At 43.4% G+C, this 19,934-nt stretch overlaps 1 protein-coding gene across 1 annotated transcript; it reads right to left on the reverse strand.

Annotated features, from left to right (window-relative positions):
- Positions 1–13,659: 13,659 nt before the first annotated feature.
- Positions 13,660–18,719, reverse strand: LOC122553202 (endonuclease domain-containing 1 protein-like). Its single transcript, XM_043696799.1, has 2 exons — positions 18,120–18,719; positions 13,660–14,921 (listed from the first exon to the last, which is right to left on the reverse strand). The coding sequence occupies exons 1-2, from the start codon at positions 18,417–18,419 to the stop codon at positions 14,202–14,204; spliced, it is 1,020 nt and encodes a 339-aa protein (XP_043552734.1). The 5' UTR covers positions 18,420–18,719; the 3' UTR covers positions 13,660–14,201.
- Between the last annotated feature and the right edge of the window lie 1,215 nt (positions 18,720–19,934).

Raw genomic sequence — 19,934 nt, forward strand, 5'->3', positions numbered from 1 at the left:
TGAGCTCCTACTTTGAATATGAACAGCAACTCAGTAACAACATTATATCTCCAACTGAAAGCAAAATTATCTCATCAAGACCAGGTATCCCCTGGTTCCCCAGCTGATTAGATTCCCTACAGTGCAGAAACAGGCCCTTTGTCCCAACAAGTCCACACCGACCCTCCGAAGAGTAATCCACCCAATCCCATTTCCCTCTGACTAATGCACCTAACACTATAGGCAATTTAACATGGCCAATTTACCTGACCTACACATCTTTGGACTGTGGGAGGAAATCCACACAGACACAGGGAGAATGTGCAAACTCCGCACAGACAGTCGCCCGAGGCTGGAATTGAACCTGGGACCGTGGTACTATGAGGCAGCAGTGCTAACCACTGAGCCACCATGCCACCCCAATCTTTATGGAGAAGAATTAACTGTTCCTTTGACATTTGAGGCAATTAAAAGGGCATTGGGATTTTTAAATATTTGAATAGTAATGGTGTGCAGGGATATGGGGACAAAGCAGGAGATTGGCACAGAGCCAGTCCAGGTGTGATGGGCCAAATGGCCTCCGTCTGCACTGTAACAATTCTGTGATGAGCATGAATAGATGTTGTATTCCAAAGCCTGGAAATTCCTCCCTAAGGACATTGTGGATCCACCTACAACACATGGAGCACAGCGGTTCAAGAAGTCAGGTCACTGTCATCTTTTCAAGGGCAGCTAGGGACGGGCAATAAATGTTGGCCCCACTAGCCACGCCCACATCCCAGTAGTGAATAGAAAAACGTTGAGGTTGTCATCTCGTCAGTGCAAAATAAAGACTGCTTGACATTTAAACAAAAGGAACCTGTATTGAGTGCATAAAACACTCCAAAACGTTATATCTTTCAGATTCCAAGCCAACCTTGTTCAGTTTGTTCCCTTCAATTTCCTCTGAGCTCTTTGTCTCAATCTATGGGCTGTTATAACTCTTTGATCCACTGCTCCTTACCTTGGATGATCTTGCCTTCATTGGTAACACATGATTTGGATGTGAACGTAAGGGGTATGGTTTGTAAGTTTGCAGATGACACCAACATTGGAAGTGTACTAGACAGCGAAGAAGGTTACCTCTCAGAGTACGACAGGATCTTGATCAGATGGGCCAATGGGCAGAGGAGTGGCAGACGGAGTTTAATTTAGATAAATGCGAGGTGCTGCATTTTGGAAAGGCAAATCAGAGCAGGAGTTATACACTTAATGGTAAGGTCATGGGGAGTGTTGCTGAACAGAGACCTTGGAATGCAGGTTCATAGTTCCTTGAAAGTGGAGTCACGTAGGTAGGCTAGTGAAGAAGGTGTTTGGTATGCTTGCCTTATGGGTCACTGCGGCAAAGTGTGGAGCTGGAAAAGACACAGCAGGTCAAGCAGCATCTGAGGAGCAGGGGAGTCAACGTTTCAGGTTGGAATCTTTCATCCAACATCTGCAATCCTCACTATCTCTTACTTTATTGGTCAGTACATTGAGTATAGGAGTTGGGAGGTCATGTTGCAGCTTTACTGGTTATAGGTTAGGCCACTTTTAGAATACTGAATGCAGTTTTGGTCCCCTTACTATAAGAAGAATGTGGTGAAACTTGAAAGGGTTCAGAAAAGATTTACAAGGGTTTTTCCAGGTTGGAGGGTTTGAGCTATAGGGAGAGGCTGAATAGACTGGGGCTATTTTCCCTGGAGCATTGGAGGCTGAGCGGTGACCTTAGTCGAAGTTTATAAGATCATGAGGGCATGGATAGTGTAAATAGACAAGGTCTTTTCCCTAGGGAGAGGGAGTCCAAAACTAGAGGGCATAGGTTTAGGGTGAGAGAGGAAAGATTTAAAAGGGATTTAAAGGGGCAATGTTTTCATGCAGAAGGTGACATGTGTGTGGAATGAGCTTCCAGAGGAGGTGGTGAAGGTTTGTACAACTACAACATTTAAAAGGCAGCTGGATAGATATATGAATACAAACGGTTTAGAGGGATATGGGCCAAATGCTGGCAAATGGGACTAGATTTATTTAGGATATCTGGTCGGCGTGGACGTGTTGGACTGAAAGGTCTGTATGTAGCAAGCAATTCCACAGCTTTCACCGGCTTGCACACTTTCTTATCAACTTCCTCTGACAGGAGAAAGATAACAACATGGTACAGGACTACCCTTATCAAACATTCCTCCCATAGTTTTCAATCTCCACACCAGACTTTACTGGAAGAAAATATTTGGCACTGACACAGTAGCACAGAAAATAGAGCAAAAATAGGCCATTCAGCCCTTCAAGCCTGCTCTGCCATTCAACGTCATCAAAAATGGCTGACCATTCAACTCAGTACCCTGCTCCTGCTTTCTCTGCATATTTTTTGATTCAATTAGCTCTAAGAACCATATCTAATGGTTTCTTGAAAACATTCAATGTTTTAATGTCAACTGCTTTCTGTGGCTGAGAATTCCGCGTGATCGCCAATCTCTGGTGAAGAAATTTCTCCTCAAATCAGTCCTAAATGGGCTACTCTGTATCCTTGGATTACAATCCCAGGCTTTGGACTCCCTGGTCATTGGGAACATCCATCCTTTGCTTACCCTGACTAGTCATAGAATCACAGAGTCATAGAGGTGTACAGCAAGGAAACAGACCCTTCCGTCCAACTCGTCCACGCCGACCAGATATCCTAGATAAATCTAGTCCTATTTGCCAACACTTGGCCTATATCCTTCTAAACCTTTCCTATTCATATACCCATCCAGATGACTTTTAAGTGTTGTAATTGTACCAGCCTCCACCACTTCCTCTGGCAGCTCATTCACACGTACCATCCTTTGCTTGAAAATGTTGTCCCTTAGGTTCCTTTTGAATCTTTCCCCTCTCACCTTAAACCTATGCCCTCTAGCTTTAGACTTCCATACCCTGGGAAAAAGACCTTGTTTAATCACCCTATCCATGCCCCTCCATGATTTAATAAACTGTATAAGGTCATCCCACAGCCTCTGTTGCTCCAGGAATAATGGCCCCAACCTATTCAGCCTCTCCCTGTAGCTCAAACCTATCCAACCCTGGCATTATCTTTGTAAACCTTTCCTGAACCTTTTCAAGTTTCACAACATCTTTTCTTTAGCAGGGAGACCAGAACTGAATGCAGTATTTCATAAGTGGCCTAACCAATGTCCTCCTGTTAGACATTTATAGGTTTATATGGGATCCCTCCCCCATTCTTCTAAACTCCAATGAATATAGTCTTAATCGATCAGTCTCTGTTCATACATCAGTCCTGCCATCCCGGGAATTAGTCTGGTACACCTGTTAAACCTGGACATCCAATCCCACTACACCTCATCCACCATGACCAGAGCCTCCAAGGCTTCTATTTCTTCCTCTCCCTACATCCCCACCAGTACCTTTCCACTGACACTCTCATTCGTTTGGCTGAACTGGTCCTTACCCTTAACAATTTCTCCTCCCACTTCCTCCAGGGATAGCCATGGGCACCTGCATGGGCCCCAGCTATGCCTGTCTCTTTGTTGGCTACATAGAACAGTCCATCCTCTGTAGTTACATCGGCACCGGCCCCACCTCATCCTCTGCTACACTGATGACTGCATCGGCACCACTTCGTGCTCCCGCGAGGAGGTTGAGCAGTTCATCAACTTCACCAACACATTCCACCCTGACCTTAAATTCAACTGGACCATCTCTGACACCTCACTCCTGTTCCTGGACCTCTCTATCTCTATCAACGACAACCGACACAACACTGACATCTTTTACAAACCCACCAACTCCCACAGCTACCTGGATTACACCTCTTCCCACCCTACCTCCTGCAAAAATGCTATCCCGTATTCCCAATTCCTCAACCTCTGCCGTATCTGCTCCCAGGTGGACCAGTTCCACCACAGAACACACCAGATGGCCTCCTTCTTTAAAGACCATAATTTCCCCTCCCGTGTGGTTGAAGATGCCCTCCAACGCATCTCATCCATGTCCGCACCTCTGCGCTCAAACTCCACCCCTTCAACCTCAACAAGGACAGAACCCCCCTGGTCCTCACCTTCCATCCTACCAATCTCCACATAAACCGCATCATCTGTCAACCCCACCATCAGGGATCTAATTCCCTCCCCACCCATCCACTTTCCGCAAAGACCATTCCCTCCATGACTATCTGGTCAGGTCCATGCCCCCAACAACCCACCCTCCCCCCCCGGCATCTTTCCTTGCCTGCTGGAATAGTAAAACCTGCGCCACACCTCCCCCCTCACCTCCATCTAAGGCCCCAAAGGAGCCTTCCACATCCATTAAAGTTTCACCTGCTCTTCCACAAATGTCATTTATTGTATCCGTTGCTCCCGATGCGGTCTCCTCTACATTGGGGAGACTGGGCACCTCCTAGCAGAGCGCTTTAGGGAACATCTCTGGGACATCCGCACCAATCAACCCCAACGCCCCAAGGCCAAACATTTCAACTCCCCCTCCCACTCTGCCGAGGACATGCAGGTCCTAGGCCTCTTCTACCACCACACCCTCACTGTCCAATGCGTGCAGGAAGAACTCCTCATCTTCCGCCTTGGGCCTCTTCAACCCCAGGGCATCAATGTGGACTTCACCAGTTTCCTCATTCCCCCCCCAACCTTAGCCCAGTTCTAACCTTCCAGCTCAGCACCATCCTCATGATCTGTCCTACCTGCCAATCTTCCCTCCCACCTATCTGCTCCACCCTCCTCTCCAACCTATCACCTCCATCCCCCACCTTCATCCACCTATTGCACTCTCAGCTACCTTCTCCCCAGCCCCACCTCTTTCCATTCATCTCTCTATCCCAGAGGCTCCCAAACTCATCCTGATGATGGGCTTCTGCTCCTCGGATGCTGCCTGACCTGCTGTGCTTTTCCAGCACCACTCTGATCTTGTCTCTGATCTCTAGCATCTGCAGTCCTCACTTTTGCTCTGTTAAACTTTTAGTTACAAAGTACATTTTTTGAGTGGAGGATAAACAGCCAGAAGTTAGAATAGAATAGAATATCCTTTATCAAAACCCCAGTGCAGAAGTACAGTGCAATGTTTTTACAATGGCTGCCTCTAATGGTGCCATGTTAGATATAAGTCATAGAGTTGTACAGCATGGAAACAGACCCTTCAGTCCAGCCTGTCCATGCCAACTAGATATCCCAACCCAATCTAGTCCCACCTGCCAGCACCTGGCCCATATCCCCCTAAACCCTTCCTATTCATATACCCATCCAAATGCCTCTTAAATGTTGCAATTGTACCATTCTCCACCACTTCCTCTGCAGCTCATTCCATACACGTACCACCCTCTGGGTGAAAAGGTTGCCCCTTAGGTCCCTTTTATATCTTTCCCCTCTTACCCTCAACCTATTCCTCTAGTTCTGGACTCTCCCATCCCAGGGAAAAGACTTTGTCTGTTTATCCTTTCCATGCCCCCATGACTTTGTAAATCTCTGTAAGGACACCGCTCAACCTCCGACGCTCCAAGGAAAAAAGCCCTGCTTGTTCAGCCTCTCCCTATAGCTCAAATCCTCCAACCCTGGCAACATCCTTGTAAATCTTTTCTGAACCCTTTCAAGTTTCACAATATCTTTACGATAGGAAGGAGACCAGAATTGCACACAATATTCCAACAGTGGCCTAACCAATGTCCTGTACAGCCGCAACATGACCTCCCAACTCCTGTACTCAATACTCTGACCAATAAAAGAAAGCATACCAAATGCCTTCTTCACTATCCTATCTACCTGCGACTCCACTTTCAAGGAGCTATGAACCTGCACTCCAAGGTCTCTTTGTTCAGCAACACTTCCTAGGACCTTACCATTAAGTGTATAAGCCCTGCTAAGATTTACTTTCCCAAAATGCAGCACCTTGCATTTATCTAAATTAAACTCAATCTGCCACTTCTCAGCCCATTTGCCCATCTGATCAAGATCCCATTGTAATCTGAGGTAACCTTCTTCACTGTCCACTTCACCTCCAATTTTGGTGTCATCTGCAAACTTACTAACTGTACCTCTTATGCTCGCATCCAAATTATTTATATAAATGACTAAAAGTAGTGGACCCAGCACCGATCTTTGTGGCACTCCACTGGTCACAGGCCTCCAGTCTGAAAAACAACCCTCCACCACCACCTTTGAGCCAGTTCTGTATCCAAGTGGCTAGTTCTCCCTGTATTCCGTGAGATCTAACCTTTCTAACCAGTCTCCCATTGGGAACCTTGTCGAATGAAGTCCATAAAGATCGCATCTACTGCTCTGCCCTCATCAATCCTCTTTGTTACCTCTTCAAAAAACTCAATCAAGTTTGTAAGACATGACTTCCCATGCACAAAGCAATGTTGACTACCGCTAATCAGTCCTTGCCTTTCCAAATACATGTACATCCTGTCCCTCAGGATTCCCTCCAACAAATTATCCACCACCGACATCAGGCTCACTGGTCTATAGTTCCCTGGCTTGTCCTTACTACCCTTCTTAAACAGTGGCATCATGCTAGCCAATCTCCAGTCTTCTGGCACCTCATCAGTGACTATCGATGATACAAATATCTTAGTAAAAGGCCCAGCAGTTACTTCCTGAACTTCCCACAATGTTCCAGGGTACACCTGATTAGGTCCTGGGGATTTATCCACCTTTATGCGTTTCAAAACATCCAGCACTTCCTCCTCTGTAATATGGACATTTTGCAAGGTGTCACCATCTATATCCCTACATTCTATATCTTCCATATCCTTTTCAACAGTAAATACTGATGCAAATTACTCATTTAGTATTTCCCCCATTTTCTGCGGCTCCACATTAAGGCCACCTTGCTGATCTTTGTGGGGCCCTATTCTCTCCCTAGTTACCCTTTTGTCCTTAATGTATTTGTAAAAACCCTTTAGATTCTCCTTAATTCTATTTGCCAAAGCTATCTTATGTCCCCTTTTTGCCCTCCTGATTTCCCTCTTAAGTATACTCCTACTTCCTTTATACTCTAAGGATTCACTCGATCTATCCTGTTTATCCCTGACATATGTTTCTTTTTTTTTCTTAACCAAACCCTCAAGTTCTCTAGTCATCCAGCATTCCCTATACCTACCAGCCTTTCCTTTCACCCGACAGGAATATACTTTCTCTGAATTCTCGTTATCTCATTCCTGAAGGCTTCCCATTTTCCAGCCGTCCCTATGCCTGTGAACATCTGCCCCCAGTCAGCTTTGGAAAGTTCTTGCCTAATACTGTCCAAATTAGCCTTTCTCCAATTTAGAACTTCAACTTTTAGATCTGGTCTATCCTTTTTCGTCACTATTTTAAAACAAATAGAATTATGGTCGCTGGCCCCAAAGTGCTCCCCCACTGACACCTCAGTCACCTGCCCTGCCTTATTTCCCAAGAGTAGGTCAAGTTTTGCACCTTCTTTAGTCGGTACATCCACATACTGAATCAGAAAATTGTCTTGTACACAGTTAACAAATTCGTCTCCATCTAAACGCTTAACACTATGGCAGTCCCGGTCGATGTTTGGAAAGTTAAAATCCCCTACCATAACCACCCTATTATTCTTACAAATAGCTGAGATCTCCTTATAAGTTTGTTTCTCAATTTCCTTCTGACTATTAGGTAGTCTATAATACAATCCCAATAAGGTAATCATCCCTTTTTTATTTCTCAGCTCCACCCAAATATCTTCCTTGGATGTATTTCCAGGAATATCCTCCCTCAGCATAGCTGTCATGCTATCCCTTATCAAGAATGCCATTCCCCCTCCTCTCTTGCCTCCCTTTCTATCCTTCCTGTAGCATTTGTATCCTGGAACATTAAGCTGCCAGTCCTACCCATCCCTGAGCCACGTTTCTGTAATTGCTATGATATCCCAGTCCCATGTTCCTAACCATGCCCTGAGTTCATCTGCCTTGCATTGAAATAAATGCAGTTTAATTTATTAGTCCTACCTTGTCCCTGCCTGCCCTGACTGTTCAACTCTCTTCTGTTCTCAACTGTACCAGTCTCAGATTGACCTCTTTCCTCACTATCTCCCTGGATCCCACCACCCCACCTTACTAGTTTAAATCCTCTCAACTAGCTTTAGCAAATCTCCCTGCCAGTATATTAATCCCCTTCCAATTTAGGTGCAATCCATTCTTCTTGTACAGGTCACTTCTACCCCAAAAGAGATTCCAATGATCCAAAAATGTGAATCCTTCTCCCATATACCAGCTTCTCAGCCATGCATTCATCTACTCTATCCTCCTATTCCTAGCACCCGGTGTAATCCAGATATTACTACTCTCGAGGACCTCCTTTTTAAAATTCCTGCCTAACTCTCTGTAATCTCCCTTCAGACTCTCAACCTTTTCCCTTCCTATGTCGTTGGTTCCAATGTGGACAATGACCTCTTGCTGGCCTGTCTCCCCCTTGAGAACATTCTGCACTCTCTCTGAGACACCCTTGATCCTGGCACCAGGGAAGCAACAGACCATTCTGATTTTTTGCTGCTGGCCACAGAAACGTCGGTCTGTACCTCGGACTAGAGAATCCCCTAACACAATTGATCTCTTGGAAGCTGACGTACCCCTCATTGCATTAGAGCCAATCTCAATACCAGAAACTTGGCTGTTCGTGCTACGTTCCCCTGAGAACCCACCACCCTCTACATTTTCCAAAACAGCATACCTGTTTGAAATGGGTAGAACCACAGAACACACCTGCACTAGGGGCCTACCTCTCTTACCTTTTCTGGAGTTAACCCATCCATGTGACTGTATCTGAGACTTTCCCCCCTTCCTATAAACTGCCATCCATCACATACTGTTGCTGTTGCAAATTCCTCATTGCTTCTAACTGTCTCTCCAACCGATCCATTTCATCTGATAAGATTCGCAACCAACAGCATTTATTGCAGATATAATCCACAGTAACCCTTAAACTCTCTTTAAACTCCCACATCTGACAAGAATATCACTGTACTAAAGGCCATTTTTGCTCCTTCAAGATCTACAGACGCAGAAAATAACACCGTCTTGTTCCTCTACAAAACACTGCCCCAGGTTAGATTAATAGATACGACTTATATTTTAAGTTTAATCAAGAGACATATCTCAAAAAAACATACAATCAAGAAAGAACCCACTCTACTCACTACTGCAGACTTTTTGTAGGCCACTTAGAACAATTACCTTATCTGACACTGTGCTGTGAACTTCATCCAAACAATTCCTCCAAGATCAGTTGTGAATTTCACTGTTTGTTAATTTTCCCAGAATTTTCCAATGTCCAGCAATTCAAACAGCAAAGGCAGTAACTGTGCAGGTTCACTCTGGTGTCAGTTTCTTTCTCACTCTCTCTCTCCTGCAATGACCTCACCAGTTGCTTCCTTTGTCTGCTCTTCTCCCTTTTAAAACTGCTGTTGTTTTTACTTTTTCTCTCCAAAGTTCCAAAACAATGCAACAGCATATAAAACAGTAAGTGCTGCTCCTGGAATTCGAGGAAATCACCTCCAGCACCTAAAATACCTCAAAAAAGGAGCAGCTGTTACAGCCAGAAATTTTTCCTGTCCTCCATCTTGGATTACCCAGAATTCCCTCCTTATGTACCTCGGTACAAATCTTAGATACAAAAGAGAAATAGAAGGAAAAGTTGTAGCATTACTGACAGTGTCAAAAAAAATTAGAAATAAGGTAGTTATAACACAAGGATTTACATTGCAGTCCGGTAAAAAATTTCAAATAGTAGCCGCTCAGCACATGGTCTGACCACCAGCACCAGGCACCAGTCCAACAACTGTCCCATTCTGCTCCAGCCTCCAATCCACTCCTCACCAGCAATCAGCTGCAACAAGGTAAGTGGCACTGTTCTGGGACCCACTTCCCTTGTCCTGCTCTGGTACTCGGATTTGCTCTCCCGCCTCTCCAGGACTCAGGATTCCCCTTTACGCACACCGGTACTCGGATTTGTTCTCCCGCCACTCCAGGACTCAGGATTCCCCTTCACGCGTTCCAGTACTCGGATTTCCTCTCATGCCGCTCTGGGACTGCTGAAAAGAGAGAAAAAAGTAGAAAAGAAACGAAGAGAACCAGTTGAGCAGAGGGTCTCCAGTTGGAGAATCCTACAGTACTGCCATCTTGTAATGGAGTGTGTAAAACCTGAGAAATGTGATTCAATCCTGCATGTCTATTTCCACACCCAGGAGTGTCATTCCTGATGGGTGTCAAGAAAATTACAAAGATGAGGATTTGAAAGGGAGAATTGCATTACAACTAGATTACAATCTCCTGTGAATTATCTCAGACTGTGAACGTGATGGAAGAAAAGAGAGCAATCTGGGTGAGAGACATGTTTCGAGAATACACAAGAACTGGGCTTAAAAGCCAATTTGGACCTTGGTCTTGCATGGGATGGCATGTGCTGTGAGGGTCACAGCTGAGAAAACCCTTAGTTATCCCTGCGCTGCAGGTAAAATTAAATAAAGTCTTTCTCCCTTTGCTGGAAGACAGAAAGCAAATAAAACCATAGTCAAAAAGAAACAGGACAAAGGATTTTCAACTAACCTATCAAGCTAAGCATCTTAAAATCATCGGCTCACCTGGGGATTGGTTATAACACTAGTCATAGTAAATTTGTAGTCAACCTTTCCCAAAACCAAATAGAACATAAGAACATAAGAACCCAGAGCAAGAGTAGGCAATCTGGCCCTACGAGCCTGCTCCACCACTCAATGACATCATGACTGATCTTTTTGTCGTCTCAGCTTCACTTACCCGCCCTCTCACCGAATCCCTTAATTACTTTATTATTCAAAAAAACTATCTTAGCCTTAAAAACATTTACTGAAGTAGCGTTAACTACTTCATGGGCAGGGAATTCCATAGATTTACAACTCTCTGGGTGAAGAAGTTCCTTCTCAATTTGGCCCTAAATCTGCTCCCCCTAAATGTGAGGTTATGCCCTTTTGCTCTGGTTTCACCTGCTAGTGGAAACACCCTCCCTACTTCTATCATATCTATTCTCTTCATAATTTTATAGGTCTCTATAAGATGGCCTCTCATTCTTCTAAATTCCAATTAATATAATCCCAGTCTAATCAGTCTCTCCTCATAAACCAACCCCTTCAACCCCTCAACCTAGTGAACCTCCTCTGCACTGCCTCTAGTGCCAATACATCCACAAACTCCATCAACAAACACATCGACCTGGACCCAATATACCAACCACTACAGCGGACAGCTGAAACTGACAACCGGAAGCGGCAGGGACAGACCACTATAAACACCGGAGGAAACATCAAAGAAGCGCTTCGCAGGAGGCTCCCAAGCACTGATGATGTCGCCTAGCCAGGGGACGAAACGTTTGCAACAAAAACTTCCAGCTCGGCGAACAGAACCACAACAACATCCTTTCTCAAACAAGGAGACGAGAACTGCATGCAGTACTCCAGATGTGGCCTCACCAGCACCCTATACAGCTGCAGCATAACCTCCCTGCTTTTAAACTCAATCCTTTTAACAATGAAGGACAACATTCCATTTGCCTTCCTAATTACCTGTTACACCTGCAGGCCATCCTTCTGTGATTCATGCACAAGGACACCTAGGTTCTCTGCATAGCAGCATGCTGCAACCTTTTACCATTCAAGTAATCATCCTTTTTATTGTTATTCCTACCAAAATGGATGACTTCATATTTATTAACATTATGTTCCGTCTGCCAGACCTTTACCACTCACTTTAGGTATCTATGTTCCTCTGCAAAGTTTCACAGTCCTCTGCACACTTTGCTCTGCCACTCATCTTAGTGTCATCTGCAAACTTTGACACACTACACATGGTCCCCAACTATGTAAATTGTGAATAATTGTGGTCCCAACACTGATCCCTGAGGCACACCATTAGTCATTGATTGCCAACCGATTAGTACTCATTTATCCCCACTCTTTGCTTCCTGTTAGTGAACCAATCCTCTATCCATGCTAATACTTTAGCCATAACCATGCATCTTTATCTTATGCAGCAGCCTTTTGTGCAGCACCTTGTCGAAGGCCTTTTGGAAATCTAGGTACACCACATCTACTGGGTCCCCGTTGTCTACTGTGTTTGTAATGTCTTCATAGAACTCTAAAAGATTAGTTTGCAGATGACAGAAATGTCCAGCTTTTCATTTTGTCCATCCACACTCACCACATTTTAATGTGGTCTCTTGCGGTAAACTTAATGTTATCTGATCAACTTATCTGTACCTTTATTTGCTTCCGTCACAGCACTTTGCCATATAAGATATTCCCCCATTAAGGCAAAAGTAGAACTTTGTGTGGTACAATTTATTTTCAAAAGTTTATTAAAAGCAAAAAATATACTTAACAGCATTAAGTTGATAACTCTTTCTTACATTTGATTTGGGACAATTCTCTTTTCATGCAGTCATTCAGTTCACTGTGAGTTCATTCTGTCTGGGGCTAATCAAACTTTATCTGATCATAATTACTTTCACCTACACAGAGACTACAGTGACTGATTAGTCACTTTAAACCAGACTTCCAGCGTTTTAAATACAACCCAATCTATTAATTTCACTCAAATAAAGGCAAAATACTGCAGGTGCTGGAAATTTGAATAAAGTATAGAGATTGCTGGAGGAACTCAGCTGGTCTGGTGAGGGAGAAATAGAGTTAGCGTTTCGAGTCCAGTATGATTCATTTTCAACTCTTGATATATCTAAGGTGCCACATCAAAAGATATTGCGGAAAATGAAATCTCATGGTATGGGGGCAATATAGTAGCATTGCTAAAGGATTGGTTGCCTGACAGGAAGCAGGGAGCAGGAATATATGAGTCGATTCAGGCTGGCCGGATGTCACAAATGGTGCACCACATGGATTACTCTATAATTTAGATAAATGATTTGTATGAACGAATCAAAGGAATGGCCCCTAAATTTACTAAAGACACGAAGATAGGTAGGAAAGTGTAAAGACATCCAGTTTAAGTCTCAGGAACAAAAACAGAGATGTTTTGGGAACAGTTCTGAAGAAAGGTCACTGGACCCAAAACATTAACTCTGGTTTCTCTCCACAGACCTGCTGAGCTTTACCAGCATTTTCTGTTTTTGTTTCTGATTTCCAGCAACTGCAGTACTTTCTGTTTTAAATTAGGTCTCAGAGAGACTGATTAGTATACTTTTTAAGTTTACAGAGATCTGAAATTCTCTTCACACCAAGAAAGTGAGGACGCTGAGGTTGAATTGAAAAGTTGAAAGCTGAGATTGTTGGTTTCTGGTTGGTTTGGATATTCTGAGTGGGGGAATGAAAGTATGTGAATGTAGTTGAGATACAGAATAGACACGAATGTATTGAATGGCCTGACAGGTTTTATGAGTACAATGAATTACAAACAGATTATGAGATTAAATGAACAATGTCTGTTCACATTCTCAGTTTTTAATATTTTTAACCAAGCAACATCAGCAATGAGATATTTATTCAATGTAATTGTGATGATACAATGGCTTTAAGATATATATTTTGTCCTGCTTTTGTTTGAAGAGATGTTTTAAAACAGAGGCGCAGAACTGTTTATTTGAATCCAATAAAGTAAACAACTTATAAGGCTTTTTAAATGTTGAAACAATAGAAGCAGCCTGAAAGGGTGGGGTCAAACTCCCACAGAACCAGGATTTTTAGTTTTAGTTTCTCAGTAGCAGCAGTTGCTGAGATCTTGAAGCTGGGTTTGGAAGCTGCAGGTACACCTCTCCCTCCAATCTCTCTCTCAGAGTTTTCTCTTGATATTTTTCCTCCTGGACTGGAGAATTGCCTCTGAGACGATCTATTTTATTGAATTTTCCTTTTGCCAATTATGTGTTTATGTAATGTTATTATATTGAGATAATTACTGTTTAGTAGCTAAATAATCCATTATTCTGTTAAGTTTTCCAATAAAGTTGTTATTCCAATGTCTTTTCTCTTTTGTTGTATTTTAACTATAGTGTTTGAATAAAGTGTGTTTTGCTTAATGTTGAGTATTTTGACCAATTGAATTGCTTCTGGAATGCAACATCTAACACCTTTAAACTAAGAAGCAGTTAGGGTCTAGACTATCTTCTTAATATATTCTGACAGGGTTTGTTCTGGTCCACAACATAATTGATACTGAGACTAACAGACCAACAAATCATTAGCATGGGAAGTTTCAGCAAATTTGCCAACTTCAGCCATTACACCCACTTCAACCCAATCTCCGAAAGGAGACAACACATTACTGCAAATTCCCATGACCATCTCTTGACTGAGTCTACTCCATTTGCTGCAGACATTACTGCTTCAATCAGGAGGGTCACATCTTTGAAGGTCTCCACCTCATCATCTGCACTTGTCCCTCTACAATCCTCAAATATCTTGCCCACTCTCAGCTCCTTTTGCAGCTCCCTCACTGTCAGTCTGACTGCTGGCTGTTCTGGCAACATCCTTTTCTTAAAAGCAGCGGAGAAGTCTTTATCGTACCTCGGTACATCCTGTCCCTCTGACCACACGTGGTTGTTTAGACAGGGGTCAGTATTTGGGCTTGGTGAGGAAGTGCAGCAAAGGGCAGTCCAGGCTACCCCAGGCACCATCACCTTGTTCTTCATTTTGATGGTGGTGGAATTGGCTGAGCCCGTCACCAAGTAGGCTGAGCGGCCGGATTTGTGGCAAATCTTTGCCAACTTGAGGACAAAATCTTCTGCCTCCTTCGCCCAGTTCACGTTGGCTTTGTGGTCCTGTGGGACTGCATTGGTGAGGGTGCAGGTGGCTGTAGCACTGTCATTCCTATTAAAAGAATAGGGATATAGATGACCTCGATCATACCCTGAGCCACGGTAATCTGCATCCACCGCCTGATAGTCACTGGAGGTATTGTTGCTGCTGGTCATTTCAGATGAGGCATGTGGATCATCGATCTAAAACCAGCAACATATAACACATACAGTTATAGAGTCATACGGATATACAGCATGGAAACAAACCGGATATCCTAAATTAATCCAGTCTCATTTGTTCGCATTTGGCCTATATCCCTCTAAACTTTTCTTATTCATGTACCCATCCAGATGCCTTTTAAATATTGAAATTGTAGCAGCCTCTACCACATCCTCTGATAGCTCATTCCATACATGCACCACCCTCTCTGGGAAAACATTGCCCCTTACATCCCTTTTAAATCTTTCCCCCCTCAACCTTTCCTACCCTATCTATGTTCCTCATGATATTGTAAGCCCCCATAAGGTCATCCCTCAGCCTCCGCGCTCCAGAGAAAACAGCCCCAGCCTATTCAGCCTCTCCCGATAGCTCAAACCCTCAACCCTGGCAACACCCTTGTAAATCTTTTCTGAATCCTTTCAATTTTTACAACATCTTTCCTATAGCAGGGAGACCAGAATTGCACGCAGTATTCCAACAGTGGCCTAACCAATGTCCTGTACAACTGCAACATGACCTCCCAACTCCTGTACACATGCACTGACCAATAAAGGCAAGCTTCCTCACCTGTGGCTATTAATGACACAAATATCTCAACAAGGGGTCCAGCAATCACTTCCCTAGCTTCCCACGCAGTTCTAGGATAACAGGTTCTGGGAGTTATCCACCTTTATGTGTTTTAAAATGTCCAGCACCTCCTCTTTTGTAATATGGACACTTTTCAAGATGTAAGTATTTATTTCCCCACTGCCTTTATCTTCCATATCCTTCTTCACCATAAACACTGATGCAAAATATTCATTTATCATCTCTCCCATCTCCTACGGTTCTACACGTTGCTGATCTTTAAGGTGGCCTATTCTCTCCTTAGTTACCCTTATGTCCTTAATGTATTTGTAGAATCCCTTTGGATTCTCCTGAATCCTATTTGCCAAAGCTATCTCATGTCCCCTTTTTGCCCTTCTGATTTCCCTTTTACTCCTACTGCCCTTATACTCTTCTTGGGATTCACTGGATCTCTGCTGTTTGTACATGTTTCTTTAGCCATCCAGCATTTCCTACATCTACTAACCTTGACCCTTGGAATCTTTCAGGAACATACTGTCTCTGGACTCTCATTATCTCATTTTTGAAGGCTTCCCATTTTCCAGCCATCCTGTTAACATTCGCTCCCAATCAACTTTTGAAAATTCTTGCCTAATACATCAAAATTGGCCTTCCTCCAATTTAGAGCCTTAATTTTTAGATTGGTCTATCCTTTTTCATCACTTTTTAAAAAAAACTAATAGAATTATGGTCACTGGTCCCAAAAATGCTTCCCCGCTGATGCCTCAGTCATCTGCCCTACCTTATTTCCCAAGAATAGGTCAAGTTTTGCACCTTCTCTAGTAGGTACATACTAGACCAGAAATGTTTCTTGTATACACTTAACAAATTCCTCTGCATTCAAGCCCTTAACACTATGGCAATCCTAACCTATGTTTAGAAAGTTACAACCCCCCACCATAACCACCCTATTAAATTGTCCGAATTTTAATAAAAAACGAGAGAGATCTCACTCGCACTAACAAACAGACCCCCCCCCCCACTTCTTAGGTCATATTGATAGTCTCAGCACCAGAATGAAATTACTCATCCCCACAAAATAAATTGTGGTTATAATGGGTGTGCATTTCTTATTTGAAGATGCTTTCACCAAGTCTCATGAGAGAAATGACAAGACTTTATTCAAGGGAGTCGGGTTTAAGAATTGTCTTGGAGAAGAAGATAAAGGCCAAGAGGTTTTGAGGAAAATTCTAAGTCCTTCTAAACCTGGGTATGTTACTTACTATTTGGTTTTTCCAAATATTGAAGTCGTTTCCAAAGTTGACTATTTTCAAGGCAAAAGGAGAAAGTGCGGGCTGCAGATGCCGGAGATCAGAGCTGGAAAATGTGTTGCTGGAAAAGCGCAGCAGGTCGGGCAGCATCCAGGGAGCAGGAGAATCGACGCTTCGGGCATGAGCCCTTCTTCAGGAATTTTCAAGGCTCTCACCTTGTGATCCCCTTGTGAGCTCTGACAAAGGGTCATCTAGACTCAAAACGTTAGCTCACTCTCTCTCCTTGGACTCTGCCTAACCTGCTGTGATATCCAGCATTTTTCATTTTCAGTACAATTTCCAGTATCTTCAGTAATTTACTCCCCTTGTGGTCAGTATATATTTTATTTTTAATAGTTACTGTATTTAGAGCTCATTGGCAGTCCATCAAATTTCAACTGATTGAGTCTGATTTTAACTGGGGATGAGCCACTTAGGACTGAGATGAGGAGAAATTTCTTCACCCAGAGAGTGGCGAGCCTATGGAATTCGCTACCACAGAAAGTAGTCAAGGCCAAAACATTGTATGATTTCAAGAAGGAGTTGGATATAGCACTCTGGGACTAAAAGGATCAAGGGATAAAGAGGATAGGTAGAAAAAGGCTATTGAGTTGTATCATCAGCCCACGTTCATACTAAATGCTGGAGCAAGCTCAAAGGGTCAAATGGCTTACTCCTGCTCCTGTTTTCTATATTTCTGTTTCTAACTCTAGAAAGTGAATTGAAGGAGGGTGCTGAAGGGCAGTTGAGTGGATGGCCGATCTATGACTCAGATTAACACCAATCTCAAAGGGAATGGGTTTAATTCTCACCTCCTCACCTTGTCCCTTAGCTCCATGCAGAGAAATGCCCTCAAGCTATGTAACCATTGTTTCTCTCTCTCTCTCTCTCTCTCTCTCTAATACAAAGAGCTGCCTATAAGCATGGAGGATAGCTAATGACCTGTCCAGAAGGAGAATGGAGGCTGACTTTATGAGTAATTGAGACCACTCAAACCTTAGGTCTTCACTGCTATCATGTCTGTGGTATCTTGCTTTTTAATTTCAAATATCTGGAGACGATGAAGAGCACTGTATAAATTACATTATTTTACTCAGTCCTTATTATATTTGAAGTAAGTCACCAGCAAGGAAGCTAGGGAGATGAATGAACTCTTGACTTGGCCTCTCAATGTCAGCAAAGCCAAGGCTGGATTTGTGATTTCCCAATTCCAATGTAGCCTCTCAACATTGAGAAATCTCACCGAGCTCTGTGATAAATGATGTTCGTTAGATTTCGGGCTCTCTGTGGTACACAGTAAACAGTTTAGTAAATAACGCTTACCTGTGGCTCATAAAACCATGGCCTGGGTCTCTTTTCCTTCGTAACCCCCATGGTGCAGGGATACCTGTACGCCGAGTAGACGGGGTTTCTCAGCTCGGTGCGGTACAAGGTTACAAAGTGGTAATGGTTCTTGTACCTCTGGCAGATTTTGACGCGGTTCTGAGTGTCGAAACCCTGTGGTGGCACCTTTCCCTGAAAGAACCAGGCGCATTGGCTGAAATCCTGGATCACCTCCCCTTGCACTGCCCCAGGAACCAGCAGCGGTAACAGCAGGAAGAACGGCAGCCTCCCTGTCCCCATGTCCAGCCTCTGCAGATTGCTATTCCTCTCCTGGTTCAATAGCCTGCAATCAGCTGATTGAATCCTCTTTCTCCTGTTCTAGTTTTGCTGATTTTTACAATCAGACTCTCAGCCTGAAAATCTCAATTTTGAAGGTGTCTTCAGAGCAATGTCCAATGGAATTTAGATTTTGTGTTCCTCAGACTGTGCTCCTCTCTCCCCTTTTAACTGGAGAGATGTTGGTTTCTGTTTCTACTTTTGTAATTTCCCCTCATATTTCCTTGTGATAATTTGCAGACTCTGATGAAAATTGTTAACCCTGCGATGGAGTTTCTTTTCCCCTTTCGCTGTGAATCATATACACCCAGGGTTACTGTACTCTTGAGTATCAGTGCAGAGGTGATATATAGTTAGTTACAGCTTCTCCAATGCTACATTAAAGACCATTAAACAATAGATCAATATATTTAAAGAATTATTGCTGGTTTGGTGGGTAACATCCTCATCACCAAGTCACCAGGTCATGGGTTCAAGTCCCACTCTAGAGGCTTGAGTATCTGAAGCAAGCTGACAATGAGGGAGTACTGCACTGTCCAGGGTGCTGTCTTTCAGATCAGAGGTTAAACTGAGGCCCCTGTGCCTCTCCTAGGTGTGTGTAAAAGATCCTATGGTACTATTCAAAGACCGGAGGAAACGTTCTCTCTGGTGTCATGGCGAATATTTGTCCCTCAATCAATATTGAAGCACAAATTAACTGAGAATTTATCTCTGGTCATGGGAGCTTGCTGTGCACAAATCCTATTCTGCCCTTCCAACATCATAACCCTGACTCATTGTGAAAAGATTTGAGATATCCTGATGGCATGATAGGTGCTTACAAATGCAAGTTCTTGATATTGACCTCTACTCATGCCAATTATTTCAGTTAGAGTTTTGCTCAGTTAAACAGGGTTAAGGCGGCATCGGGCCAGTGTTGGAGAGCACAGGGGCTGCATTGAGGGGTACACCACTGTACAACTGGCCATTGGATGTACAGAGCAAGTTCATAGCAAGTAATGTCTGCTCTGTGCTGCCCCCATCACTTCACTCACGCACATCACAAGACACGTTCAGACTGACATCCGCTGGCCCGAAGTTAGACCTCATTGCACCTTCTTTTGATTAAGATTTCTCCTTGAAAACAGCCCCTCAGACACTGGATTAGTCATTGTTTCTCTTGCTGAATATCATCCACTGCTTGCCAATCATTAAGACTGGCTGTTGAAAATGCTGGTTACTTACTAACTAGTGCTGACTTCATGAAGTTTCTCTAATGTGTAAGGTCAGGAGGGTAACTGATAAGTAATCATTTTTTTGTGATAATTTCCTTATGATAAGTTGAATAGCACAACAAGATTAAGACATAATTGGCAAAATTGATAAAATCACATTCTATTTTCAGCTAGCAAGCCTAGGGGGAATATAGGGAATGGAGTCATACTGGGGTTTCATTCTTCGGAAAGTCAAACAATGAAGGGTAGTGTTAAAACCCATATT

Source organism: Chiloscyllium plagiosum, chromosome 9, assembly GCF_004010195.1.
Source record: "Chiloscyllium plagiosum isolate BGI_BamShark_2017 chromosome 9, ASM401019v2, whole genome shotgun sequence".
NCBI classification, from domain to species: Eukaryota; Metazoa; Chordata; class Chondrichthyes; order Orectolobiformes; family Hemiscylliidae; genus Chiloscyllium; species Chiloscyllium plagiosum.

Excerpts from the sequence above, each read along its gene's own strand:
- LOC122553202 (XM_043696799.1), bottom strand. The coding sequence starts at position 18,419 with ATGGGGACAGGGAGGCTGCCGTTCTTCCTGCTGTTACCGCTGCTGGTT. Across the intron at positions 14,922-18,119 it reads CATGGTTTTATGAGCCACAG|ATCGATGATCCACATGCCTC; the intron begins GTAAGCGTTATT and ends TGCTGGTTTTAG.